General features: G+C 37.2%; 1 protein-coding gene and 1 pseudogene across 2 annotated transcripts; both read left to right on the forward strand.

Moving 5' to 3' along the window:
* Nucleotides 1-2,014: 2,014 nt before the first annotated feature.
* Nucleotides 2,015-12,752, forward strand: si:ch211-266g18.9 (transforming growth factor-beta receptor-associated protein 1). 2 transcript variants are annotated; one of them, XM_051869024.1, is made up of 11 exons: nucleotides 2,015-2,666; nucleotides 3,050-3,244; nucleotides 3,923-4,077; nucleotides 6,508-6,590; nucleotides 6,898-7,242; nucleotides 7,331-7,388; nucleotides 7,472-7,615; nucleotides 7,994-8,134; nucleotides 10,824-10,980; nucleotides 11,237-11,658; nucleotides 11,761-12,752. In XM_051869024.1, exons 1-11 carry the CDS (start codon nucleotides 2,294-2,296, stop codon nucleotides 11,905-11,907), a joined length of 2,220 nt encoding a protein of 739 aa, XP_051724984.1. In that variant the 5' UTR covers nucleotides 2,015-2,293; the 3' UTR covers nucleotides 11,908-12,752. The 2 variants fall into 2 exon arrangements, with proteins under 2 accessions (XP_051724984.1, XP_051724985.1); XM_051869025.1 differs by having other exon boundaries at nucleotides 2,015-3,244.
* On the forward strand, nucleotides 9,447-9,563 carry LOC127499236 (uncharacterized; annotated as a pseudogene).
* Nucleotides 12,753-13,416: the final 664 nt, after the last annotated feature.

Below are 13,416 nucleotides of genomic sequence, written 5' to 3' on the forward strand. Positions count from 1 at the left end.
ATCTAAAAGCCCTGTCAAAAACTACAAATAAAAAGATGGGATTTTGCTGGACTTAGTTGATAAAAACCATGCATTATAATATTTCCCTTGTGATAAGCTTGTATTCATTGCTAATTTTGTGTTTAGAAGGTTATTATTTATTTATTTTTTGAGCCTGTGCAGATATTTGTATTTATTTATTTTTACTTCCCTTCTAATTTATTTTTGTGTCTAAGCCCTTGTTTTATTGTTGAGTAAATTGACTGTAAATTGATTGCAATCTTGTTATATTTTTGGTTTTCTTAATCCCTTCATAAGCACTGGTTAAAAGGTTTACCTGGTTTCACACTCTCCATCTGTACTGTACTGAGGGCAACTGAGAATTCTGATTAATTGCCCTTACAGTTGTATAATGCTTTATGGAAAGTTCTGAAATAATGTTTATTGATAATACTTTCAAAGCTGTGCAGTAGTAGCTATAAACAAAAAATAATACAATTCATTATCTATTTCATTACTTTGCCTTTTAATAACCTGATCATACACATTGTGTTTTTTCTTATACAGATCTACATTGAGCACACACTTCATGCAGCGTAGGTACTGTGAATACACCTGCGCCAGTATTGGCATTGGAACCCAGGCCGATTGTTGTGCCTGTTCCCTGAGAGTGCACTTTCAATACACCAGATATGTTGAAAACTCATCTACATAGGGTCCACTCAAATTCTGGCCCTCCCAGTTCAGAGCATATTTGCACACTATTCAACTAGCCTTGTTGGGTAAGAGAAGTGACATAAGAGAATTTGGCTATGGCATATTTTTGAACCAATAATGATTTACAGACACTTACGATGTAGTCCAAAATCCGTTTGTGATTGTCTCTAGACAATCTTGGGGCACATGGTCTAGCAGGATTCCATGAAAGTTGGAGTACAGTGTGTTTTGTGTCGTAAGAAAAAAATTGTTGTCTGTTGTACAAAATTTTGTCCTGATTGTTTATAGACTTTAGTGTTCATAGTTTTTTTTTTCTCTCTTTCACTCCCTCAGGTTTGTGGGCCTCAAAACAACAAAATGGCTTTCATGACCTCTTTTAACAAACACATAGCAACTCCATCATCATGATGTATCGAGCAGAGAGTAAAGACCTTGCAGATGAGATATAAACTATCTGGGACAATTTTGATAAGCAGGTATGATTCCTATACTTATGAATCCCTTGGAATTCGTGGTTACGTGGTTAATGTGACACTTTTGTGACAGTCATTTTATCTTCTTGAGTACCTTAAGAGAAATATAGTGGTCAGTTTTTGTGGAATTTTCATTTTTGACCCTCTTCCCATCCCTAATACATATTCAATGACGCTCAATTATGATTTGTAATTAATCATGCAGGAGTAAATCATGAATAAAATTATTATACAATTCCTACAGACATCAGACATCATATCACACAGATACACTACTACTAACATAAGTTATTTACAAAAGTTTAGTAAACAAGAAAAGGCTAGGGGAAATTAGTACTAAGATATTTTTTTGTTGTTGTTGTATGGGCTTAAAACTTTTTACAGTGTAGGGTATACAAGAAATATTTAACTAAAGGTTTTATGTCTCTGTGTCTCTTTCTTGGATATTTGGCATTGTGCAACCAACCATCCAGTCAGAGCCATGCGAGTAAAAGCAGTAAAACTGCTGACACCAACTTCCTCTCAGGATGAGAGTCACATGGCAAGGTCAAAATACACTTGAGAAAAAATGCAACGTCCGTAACACTGACAGCTTCTACGCTAATGAGGTGAGACCATTCTTTATTCGTTTCATTTAGCATTGTGGCTAATAAACCCTGTATATCTTGAAAATATTATTTGAATTGGTTGTGTTTTTATTATTTAACCTAATTGTTTGCTTTCCAGCATAGATTTCTGAGCTAATGAAGGCTGTTTTCTCTCTCTACCCAGTTTACTAGGTTTCTCATTTATTTTTAGGTGCCACTGAGAGCTAAATTAAGAGTAAATAACCATGAAAGTCTTTACTCCTGTGCTAGTCTGTCAAAAAATGCCCTCAGGGAAAGGCAGAGACAAATCCAGCATTCAGTGTTTGGAGTGTTTTGGTAAAAACCTCTATATTGGGACCAAAGAGGGAGTCGTCGAGTACCTCACTGTAAATAGCGTGAGTGGTGAAGAAAGCCTTTCAGTGCGGGAGGTGGGGAAGAGACAGATGGGCCGAAGCGGAGCAATCAGCCAGCTGACGGCAGGTCCCTGTTCTGAACCACCTCTTAGTTCTCTGGGATGGTTCGGTCACGGTGCTCAACATGTTCTCCCTGGAACCTATTCCTGCCCTGAAGAAAATCCAGAATGTGTCACTCTTCTGTGTCCGTGAGTCAGCGGCTCAGACTGATTCCGTGGAGCTCATTGCAGCTTCGACCAAGAGGAAAATAGTGAGCGTTTATAAGGTGTGTGTGGACAGATGGGAGTGTGTAAGGCAGGTGGCTCTGCCGCAGGAGCCTGTGGCTCTGGCTGCGCATGGGACATGTCTGTGTGTGGCCACTTGTGACAGATATTTTCTCCATGATTATCATAGCCAAACCACCCTAGATCTTTTCCCACATAACCTGGCAAAACAAAATATCATTGCCAACAAATATGGAAAAGGAGAATTCATTTTAAATGGGCCTGGAAGTTTGGGTAAGAATTTTCCCTAATCTTATATTGGTCAAACACAAAAGAGTTAAAAAAATATATAAACTCAAACATTTATCATTACATTTTTCCAAGACCAAATGATCTTAGCTGTTATGCACCTTAATTTTGTTTTTAGCAATTATATAGCTGTATTTAAATTTATTTCTGTTTTTATACCCTTTTATTTTCAATTATTTAGTCTAAAGGCATTTTAGAATAAATAACTCATACTACTTAATTGACACATAACTGAATAACAACTTCTGAATAATTAATTTTTTTATAATTTAATGAATGTAAAAAAAACTTGACACACTTGACACATTGAGAGCTAATTATTGTGCAAATTAATTATTTGCTTTAACAGTAGCCTATATGTTACGCAGGCATGTTTGTGATGAAGAATGGTACTTCCCAGCATCCTCCTGTACAGTGGCCTGATGGAGTGGTGGACGCTGCAGTGCATTTCCCATATGTGCTAGTTCTACAGAATCAGACTGTTCATATCTACAGCATTCTGGACCAACAGCTGAAGCAAACTGTACCTTTACAAAGTGCCAAATCTCTCATCTCAACAGAAGGTTCGTTTTACAATCCATCATAAATCTTTCACAAATCATTCATCAGTCAATTCAGAGGCGCCATAATCGTTCTTGATTGCTTGTATATTGTATGTTTAAAATAAAATCTGAAATCAAATAGTCTAAATATACTGTTTCACACAAAATATGCCACATCACAGAAGTAAAATGGGTTGCTTCATACTGACAATATTTAGATTTGAGTATGCAATTTGAGCTTGTTGTAGTTGTTGATTGATGCCATAATTTGCATACACTAAGGTACGTTTACACGACAACGATGTACTAAAAATGAAAAGGTTTTTCCTTTGCATTTTTTTTGTGTACAGACTACAATGTTGTCAAAATGATCCCTGTTGACAAAGATACATGGAAATGACTAGAAACTGTATTATGCTGCCAGGCCAGTAGTTGGCGATGTCACTTTGTAAAAAAACACTACGCGCCTATTGACACGTAATACGCATGACGTCACTGTTTTCACAAATTCACGTTTTTGTAGTTTACACAAAGACAAAAATGATATTATCAAAAACTTGCAACTTGCAAAAGTTTTCCTTTTTTTAGTTGAAAATGGTGTCAATGACCCTTAATAATAATATCTTATCATACTTTTGATTATATAGTCATTTCACTATTTCCTAACTCTTTCTTCTTTACTTCTCTTTCACTTTATAGAAAGTGTTTTCGTTGTTGCTGACAAAGAGATTCATCGGCTGTCACCAGTTCCGCTGGAGGATCAGATTCAAGAGCTGGTTAAGAGACAGAGAGTTGATGAAGCCCTGACGCTGCTGGACAGGGTTCAAGATCTCTTGCCAATGGATTCCTATAAGGTAAGACTGATGATAAAGTACTAAACAAAGTGGATTTATGTCTTATTTTCCTTTAACACGTTAAAAAGACTTTTTTTGGTTAAAAATTATCCAAAATCAATTTTTTGGAGCAAGTACATAACCAGCCAGTGTTCAAAACTATCTCCTTACCTTAGCCCGATTCACAACGGTAAGCTTGTAATAATGTGTTCTAATACTAGTGGTACTGGTGGGTTTCCGCAGGAAATTTGAGCATGCAGTCGTTCATCTTTGCGTCATTAACGTCTGTTTACATAAAGAAGGAGTCCCAGCTAGTAGGCTATATCGCATGTGAGGCAAATCATTTATAGCCTTTTCTCACAGCACCTGGAATAATTAAACTTATCATTTTGATAGCGGATTGTATGGTATGACAAATTAACGTTAGAGATTAGACTGTACAGAAATTGAAAGTTAATGCTAATACACACTAAATACACGTAATCATGCAATGCTGTTGTTGTTGACATTAACAGTTTGAGAACAAAGTATAACAATAATAATAATTTGCATGGTTTGACGTGAACCGAGCTAAACGATCGTTAGATTTAATCACTATTAGCAGCGTGATTTACTGTAATGCTTTTTTTCCTCAGTATGAACAAAAGTGGTAGATTTGTTACTTGTTCAGATGACATTTTCCGGTGAAAATTCTTACTTTGGTCATACATCCAAGACTACAATCTGTGATTCCGAAGTTCAGTATCCACACCGATGTGGTGATTGACAGCAAACATTACATTCATCTGCGCTGAGGAGCCGTGCCGAGGCACAACCCACGTAAAGATGATAATTACGCAAACAACTGCAATTTCAGGTTTCAAACAGAGATGGTGACAAAGAGACAAAACTTACGGACTGCAGCTTTAAGCCAGTGTAAATCAAGGAAGTCTACAATACCCATCATTCATTTCAATGGCACTAAATAATAATAATAATATTAATAATAATAATAATGAACTGATAGATAGATAGATAGATAGATAGACAAGCACACACATGTAAGTGGTCCTACTTGCATACATACATACATATTGTCAGCGTACACTGCTACTTTTGAATGGTCATCAATAAAGAAACAACACAGATGAATGGTGTAGTTACAGCATCTACCAGCAGGGGGTTATGGACCATGCTCTTTGACCCATTGGTTTCAATAATACCTCATTAAAGGATTAGTTCACTTCTGAATGAAAAATTGCTGATAATTTACTCACCCCCATGTCTTTTTTCTTCAGTCGAAAAGAAATTAAGGTTTTTGATGAAAACATTCCAGGATTATTCTCCTTATAGTGGACTTCAATGGCCTCCAAACGGTTGAAGGTCAAAATTACAGTTTCAGTGCAGCTTCAAAGGGCTTTAAACGATACCAGACGAGGAATAAGGGTCTTATCTAGCGAAACGATCGGTTATTTTCGAAAAAAATAAAACTGTATATGCTTTATATAAACAAACGTTCGCCTTCTAAGTGCTTCCGCCAAAACCGCATTTACCGCTGTATGTCCTACGCCTTCCCTATTCAACTTACGGAACGAACGAAGCGCCAGTTACATTTTTTCTGTAAGTAGAATAGGGAAGGCGTAGGACATACAGCGTAAACTTTTTGGAGAATACAGAAATGCGGTTTTGGCGGAGGCACTTAGAAGGCGAACGTTTGTCTATATAAAGCATATACAGTTTTATTTTTTTCGAAAATGACCGATCGTTTCGCTAGATAAGACCCTTATTCCTCGTCTGGTATCGTTTAAAGCCCTTTGAAGCTGCACTGAAACTGTAATTGTGACCTTCAACCGTTTGGAGGCCATTGAAGTCCACTATAAGGAGAATAATCCTGGAATGTTTTTTCTCAAAAACCTTAATTTCTTTTCGACTGAAGAAAGAAAGACATGAACATCTTGGATGACATGGGGGTGAGTAAATTATCAGGAAAAGTTTATTTGAAAGTGGACTAATCCTTTAAATAATCCATTCACATGCTAACACGTGGATTGTTTAATGAGTATGTATATTCATATGAGTAAATGCTTAAAGCATAGAAACTACACATAATACCTTTTAATAGAGCCATGGGGTCAGTGAAAATAAGTAGGTCTGTGACAAAGCGTCTTAGACACACTGAGCAAAGTAATTCATATGAGCACTTGAACAAGATGCACAGATGTCATTCCATCAAGATGAAAATCACCTTACAGTGGTATTAAGCAAAGATCAAAGATGCATTAGTTCAAGGACTGAACGTCTGAGCTCACATCAAATATGCTACAAGATTTTAAAATTAAATGTGCTCTAAGTTTACTATTTAACATATATATTGGAGTGGAAGCTGATACATGGTTATGACAAAACAATAGCTCAGCTAAGATATATCTCATATATCTCAATCCTTCATGCCATCCATCACTTTACTTTTAGGATCTACATAAAAATGTCATCTGCACATCTGGAATGATAAAGTTCTACAGAGAGGCTTTTGTGGAAGCAAAAGAGCTTTTTATGTAAGTAATGCTTTAACATGTAATGGTATTTGGGAAACCAATTTGACAGCTTTCGCTTTAAAAATAAATGAATACAATGACCACCCAGCTACACTGTAAAAAAATGATTTCTAAGTTGTAAATAGAACAGATTATTGGAGTATATTTTTAAGAAATGCTATTTCAGTCTTTCACATTTCACATATAATTCAATGTGTTGCTGTTTCTTTGTAATTAATTGTGAAATTTACTAGCAATTTCTGAGTGATCACTGTAAGTGCTGTAAATCCTAAACCAGTTTTTTTTAGTGTAATCTTTTATCTTCCAGTAAAGGTGAACTAGACCCAAGGGAAATCATTAGCCTTTATCCAGCTATGCCTGTTGTGAGTGAAGACTTTACACCTCAGACAACAGCAGTCAGCAATGCCAAGGACCTGTGGATGTTAAGTCGAGACGACTGGCCGACATTTCAGCAATACTTAAGCTTTTTGGATGATTTCTTGAGAGAAGTCAGGCCAACAGGACAGGGCCAAATGTGTCCGCAGGACATTGACTCTACACTTTTTAAGCTGTATTTGGAACAAGGGGAATATGGAAAACTGGACCAGCTTGTGTCTTCACAGAATAACTGTAACCTCCAAATGTGTGTGCCTGACTTGGAGCAGCACAAAAGGTTTGTGCTCATCATTTGAGGCTACTTCAGCATTTACAGGTTATTTTCTAGTGCACTCAAGAGCCAAACTAATTTTCTGCCATTTCAGGTTTTTCACACTTGGATTGCTCTATGAAAGCCAAGGCCAGCATGTCAAAGCAATTCAGGTATCTTTGAATCATACTGAAAGATCCAGAGCAATGGCTAAAGATGAATCAGGAAGGAAAGTAAGCTTCTTATTTTTTTTCAGACCTGGGTTAAAATTGTGGAGGATGAGAGCGAAGACCCCTCAGACATCAATGTATTCCAGCATATAGTTAATACTCTCTCAAATCTGAAACACAAACCCATCGTCTTGAAGTTTGTAGATTGGGTTCTTCAGAGAGAGCAAGAGGCAAGTATTTTAACTATTATATACTATTTATCAACAGCAGAGGGCAGAGTTACACAGATTTCATTTAGTTCAGTTCCCTCTTTTGCCCCTGGCATGGCAATATAAAAGAAACAACATTATGTTTCTTGAATTTGAACAAACAAGCTGCAGAACAGCAATTTATCTGAAATGGATTTTTTTTGTTACAATGTAAAAGTCTTTACTGTCACTTTTGATCAGTTGAGTGCATCCTTACTGAATAAAAGTATTGATTTCTTTAAAAAAAAGAAAACTCTTACTGACCCCAAACAGTGTTTTGAACAGTACTGCATTTGATTTATCGCATTGCCAGCAATGTGTTTGAAGTGCTTCTAAATCATGTTCTTTATTTTAATATAGGCTGGAATACTGATCTTTACAAAGATGCATGCAAGCAGCCACATTATATTTGCACCAGAAGAAGTCCTTACCATTCTCACCAACTACTCAGTTGCCACGATTCTTTACTTGGAATTTTTAGTCAATGAATTACACAGCAAGGTACTGTTGCAGCCTTATGAGGATTTGTAAGGAATTAAATTTACATCTCATCTTTTGAGATACAAAAAGCTTATATGTATGTCATTTTGGTATTTACATACTACCTATTCATATTTTGAATTCTATTTTATTATTTATATTTTCAGTTTTCATTTTGATTTCAGTTTAATTTTTAGTAATTTTGCTGTGTGCTTTTGTCATTTTTATTTTTTTTAATATATATATATATTTTTAATACTATATTTTTATTTTGTTTCAGTTTTATTTTACTTAACAGAAATTAGTTTAAAGATAACAACACTGGTATAAAAACATTTTTTAACATTGATAACCAAACGCTTCCTCCTCAGTCCAAAAAAAAAAAAAAAGATTTACTGAAACTAACTTGCAAAAAACTTATCCTGAACTTCTGCAATTGTGTGGCATTGCATCAACACACGACCTTCCACGTTTACACATCAGTACTGGGCGATCGGAAACTTTACCCGGTCTTTCACAGTGATGTAATAAGGAGAAAGCAGGATAAATGCTATTATTTCTAAGTCTCAGGAACATATTACAGAAAGTTAAGTCTTAAATTAAAGACCTAACAAGTTTCAAACAGAAATCACCATGGTTACTAAACAGATAGGACTCTAGAATTTGGATGTTTCTGAAGTATGGTCCCAGAAGAACAATCGATAAAGGCCTGTTCAAACCAAGGACGATAACTACATTGATAAAAACATTGACAGAATTTATCCTGCTTTAAAGAGCTCAAGCATTTAAAGCAGCAGATGAAAGAATAGCAGAGTGTGCTTATAATAAACAGAGCGATACGTGCATTGGTGTGGACGCTAATATAGTTATCGTTATATCTATCTTTATAGTTATCGTTCTTGGTGTGAATGGGCCTTAAGAGTAAAATTATTTTCTCATTATATAACAAACACAGCAGCAAAATATGGACAATTTAAAAATGGTTAGTGAGCCATCTGCAGTGTAAGGCCAAGGAGATGCCCTTCCCCTTTAAAAACCCATTTAAATAGATTTCCTATAAATAATTTTAAGTTACATTTCGCCTAGCAACCATCTACACATCCCAGCATAAACGCTTCCGAAAAATTATTTGTTCACAAATCAATTTTAACAGAAAAGCAAGCACACTGTGGGATTTGTCATGGCAGAAAGTGCACAAGAAGTGCTCCCTTTATAATCACTAAAAAGCAGTCACTCATCTTAGCTCATCGCCAACTCACAAAGTTCCGTTATAATCAATGAAGCTGACTGCACACAATAAATCTCTCATTTACATAATTGTGTGTTATAATTGTCCAGCAGCCATATCACCCTGTAGCCCAAGACTGGTTGCCCACTGAAGCTAAGCAGGGCTGAGCCTGGTTAGTACCTGGATGGGAGACCTTCTGGGAAAACTAGGTTGCTGCTGGAAGAGGTGTTAGTGAGGCCAGCAGGGGGTGCTTACCCTGTGGTCTGTGTTGGTCCTAAGTAACACCCCAGTATAGTGATGGGGACACTATACTGTCAAAAAGCACCGTCCTTCGGATGAGTCATTAAACCGAAGTCCTGACTCTCTGTGGTCATTAAAAATCCCAGGATGTCCTTCGAAAGGAGTAGGGGTGTAACCCCGACATCCTGGCCACATTTGCCCATTGGCCTCTGTCCATCATCATGGCCTCCTAATCATCCCCATACACTGATTGGCTTCATCACTCTGTCTCCTCTCCACCAATAAGCTGGTGTGTGGTGGGCGTTCTGGCGCAATATGGCTGCCGTCGCATCATCCAGGTGGATGCTGCACATTGGTGGTGCTTGAGAGATTCCCCCTTCCATATGTGAAAGCACTTAGAGTACCCAGAAAAGTGCTATATAAATGTAAGGAATTATTATTAATGATTATTACTATTATTATAATGAGAGGAATCAGCAAGTGTGCAGAACTCAGAATCCACTCACCACTCAAAACACCAGAGTTTTTGTTCAGTGCTAACTTTAACACGTCTGATTGGCCATCACGTTCAAGAAATCAACAGATATGTCTCCGATTGGCTACACTGCACAACGCTGCAAAATCACATTGTAAACAGAAAACTTTGACATTCTCCAAAGCGCAAACACAGATACGCACTGGATTGTTTGCCAAATATCTTTCGCCAATATGCTATTATTATGAAGAAAACTGATCCTAGACCAGCAGTTATCCTAGACAAGCAGCAGCAGTCAGTGGTTTGAGTGAGAAAATTCCACTAGTCTTAAGTCCATGGCCAGGGGAAGGCTAGGCCCTGTCCCAAATGGCACACTTGTGCACTTGCGGTCTTGTGGACTTAGAATGGCCGCCGCGTGCGCGTGTCCATTCAGTCCACAAGACCGTAGGGTGTCCCATTTCAGAAGGGTGCGGACACTTTGCGGTCGATATGTGCTCTTGATGCTCCACAGCAGACTTCTTCCCGACAGTCAAAGCAGCGTTATGTCACGAAAGTGCAGACTTGTAGGAAGACCGCAAGTGTTTTGGGTGCTATTTGGAGCAGAGCCTAAGACTTGCCCAGCCTTACACAAGCTCCAGTGAGGGGGTGGAAAATAATTGTGAAAAACTAAATTACAATGCAAAAACATTATTTAGTGGATCTCAGTGACAAAATGTATGTACAAATGAATTACATGTCCCCTTTAATGTCAGTTTGTCTATTCACAGGAGGAAAAGCATCATACCATGCTCATCACATCATACATCAAATGGATACTGCAGTCAATCGAGGGTGACTGTAATGAAACAAGCAGGGAAGAGATGAGACATAAACTACAGAAGTTACTCTGGCAGTCTTCTTTCTATAATGCTGATACTATATATGGTGAGCACAACATGCAGATAAAGACCTTTGATACGCTGTCAGAAAAAAAAAATGTACAAAAGCAGTCACTGGAGCGGTACTTAAAAGCTACTACTTTAGGGGTAAATAAGGTACAAAGGTGTACTTTTTGGAAGGGTACCGCCCCAGTGACAGCTTTTGTACCTTTTTTTTTCCCAAGAGTGTAGTTTAAATTGTTTTCAGTTCCTTGTTCAGCGTCCATGGATGAAACAAACTGCTATACCTTTTATTGTCACAGACCAAATAACATCCTCGTTTCTTCATGTGGAGAAAGCAATTTTGCTTGGGAAATCTGGTAAACACAAAAAGGCCCTGCAGGTTTTGGTCTATGAAGAAAAAGACCAGCAGGCTGCTGAAAGCTACTGTTGGAGGACCTCTGCTGGACGAGACAGGAAGTTCACACAGGAAATGTTCCTCACCCTGCTTCAAATCTACCTCGAGTCCACTCATCATGTGATCGCAGCAGTGGACCTGCTGAACAAAAATGCAGCATCTTTTGATTTAGTCAGTGTGTTGAGGGTGCTGCCGGGCTCCTGGTCTATGAAACTGGTGTTGCGGTTCCTTTCTGAATCACTGAGAGGAACGGTGCATGACAAAAGAATGAGAGGTCTGGAGATGAGCCTAGCCAAGGTGGAAACTCTAAGACACAAGCATGCCTGGGTGAGACACACTATAAATGAAGCCAATTATCATGCAAAAAGTGCATCTCAAATAATCAGTAAACCCAAACAGCAATGCTAATGTTATTCTTTATGCTCCCAGGTGGAAGCAACGCATGAAAAAATCCGAGTTGACAGAGGATGTGTTTGCTATTCCTGCCAGAAACGTCTTACAGGGCCTGAGTTCCTGCGCAGGCCGACTGGAGAGCTGACACACATATCCTGTCATGGTGGTGAAAACGGTCAATGAATAACAGAGACACTATTATTCACACCTATTCCCATTTACACTACATTTATACTCCTAGCAGATGCTGTCTTACTAGGTTGCGTACAATAAAGACTGTAATTACTTGGACAGCAAGGCAATTACTAGGACAAATTGCTGAGAATATATGACACATGCAAAGCTAGCCAGAAACACCAACTGGAAACCACAACAACTGTACAAATATACTTGTACTACACAATATAGCTGGGATGATACTGTTAAATTTAATAAATACCTGTATAGGACAGATGACAATGTGCACAAATCATTTGTATTATTATATAAGTATCAATATATAATATTATTGCAATTTAAAATACCATTTTTTTATTTTAAAGTTGTCTATTTCAATAGATTTTATGGTGTAGTTTATTCCTGTGATTGCAAAGCTGAATTTTCAGCATCATTACTCCAGTTTTTAGTGTCACATGATCCTTCTGAAATCATTCTAATATGCTAAACATTTCTTATTATTCTTAATGATGAAAACAGTTGTGCTGCTTAATATGTTTGAGGATTCTATGATAATTTTTTCAGGATTCTTTGATTAATAGAAAGTTCAAAAGAACAGCATTTATTTAAAATAAATCTTTTGTAACATTATAAATGGCTTTACTGTCACTTTTGATCAATTTAATGCATCCTTGCTGAATCAAAGTATTAATATCAAATTTCATATAAAATCATTTTAGCATTAATGTTTTTTGTTTGGTTTTTGAAATATGTACTTTCTCTGCAAATAACAGACATACAATTCAAGTGCAAGCCAAAGCCTTGGCATGCCAGTATAAATAATAATAAACTATTCTTTTCAACCATGTTCATTCATGCTTCATATGGATTCATTGAGGCTGTATGTCTTATGACTTGGCTGAAATGACCTTTACATACTATAGTCCTCGAGAAGAGTGCCAGAGAACAAACTATATAATAAACAAGTCGACATCTCTTTTACACCCACTGGACTGGGTTGGCTCAGTGTTGTCTGCTTCTAGCCCAAGCATGGTGTGGAACTGGCAGCCTGACAAACCCAGGCTCCACACCACTTCAGGACATGGTGCTCTCCAGACAAGCCACCTTATGTGGACAAATTCTCAGACCAGACTGTTTAGTTTGTGGACATGAAAAAGTAAATCACAAAACACCTCAAATATGTTATCCACATGAATCATAAAATATATACCGAACAGACTGTGATATGTCGAAGTTAAGCACTGTTGCATGAAGTCTTCTGCTTCCATTCCTATTTTGAATAAATGTCTTGTCACTATTCCTATTGCACTAGCTGGCTTTCAGTGGTGTTTAAACTAAGCTTAAAGATAGATTGATGTGGTAAACTATATATTTGTATATAAATATATATCTAGTGTCTTTATAGTATTCATAGCTTTATTCATAGGTCAAATTAGCCGAACGGATGCATTTTGAGAGCATATGTGTATTTTTACATTATTAAACTTACTGGTCAAATCTCACAAAACCATGTCT

This window comes from Ctenopharyngodon idella, chromosome 17 (assembly GCF_019924925.1).
Source record: "Ctenopharyngodon idella isolate HZGC_01 chromosome 17, HZGC01, whole genome shotgun sequence".
NCBI lineage: Eukaryota > Metazoa > Chordata > Actinopteri > Cypriniformes > Xenocyprididae > Ctenopharyngodon > Ctenopharyngodon idella.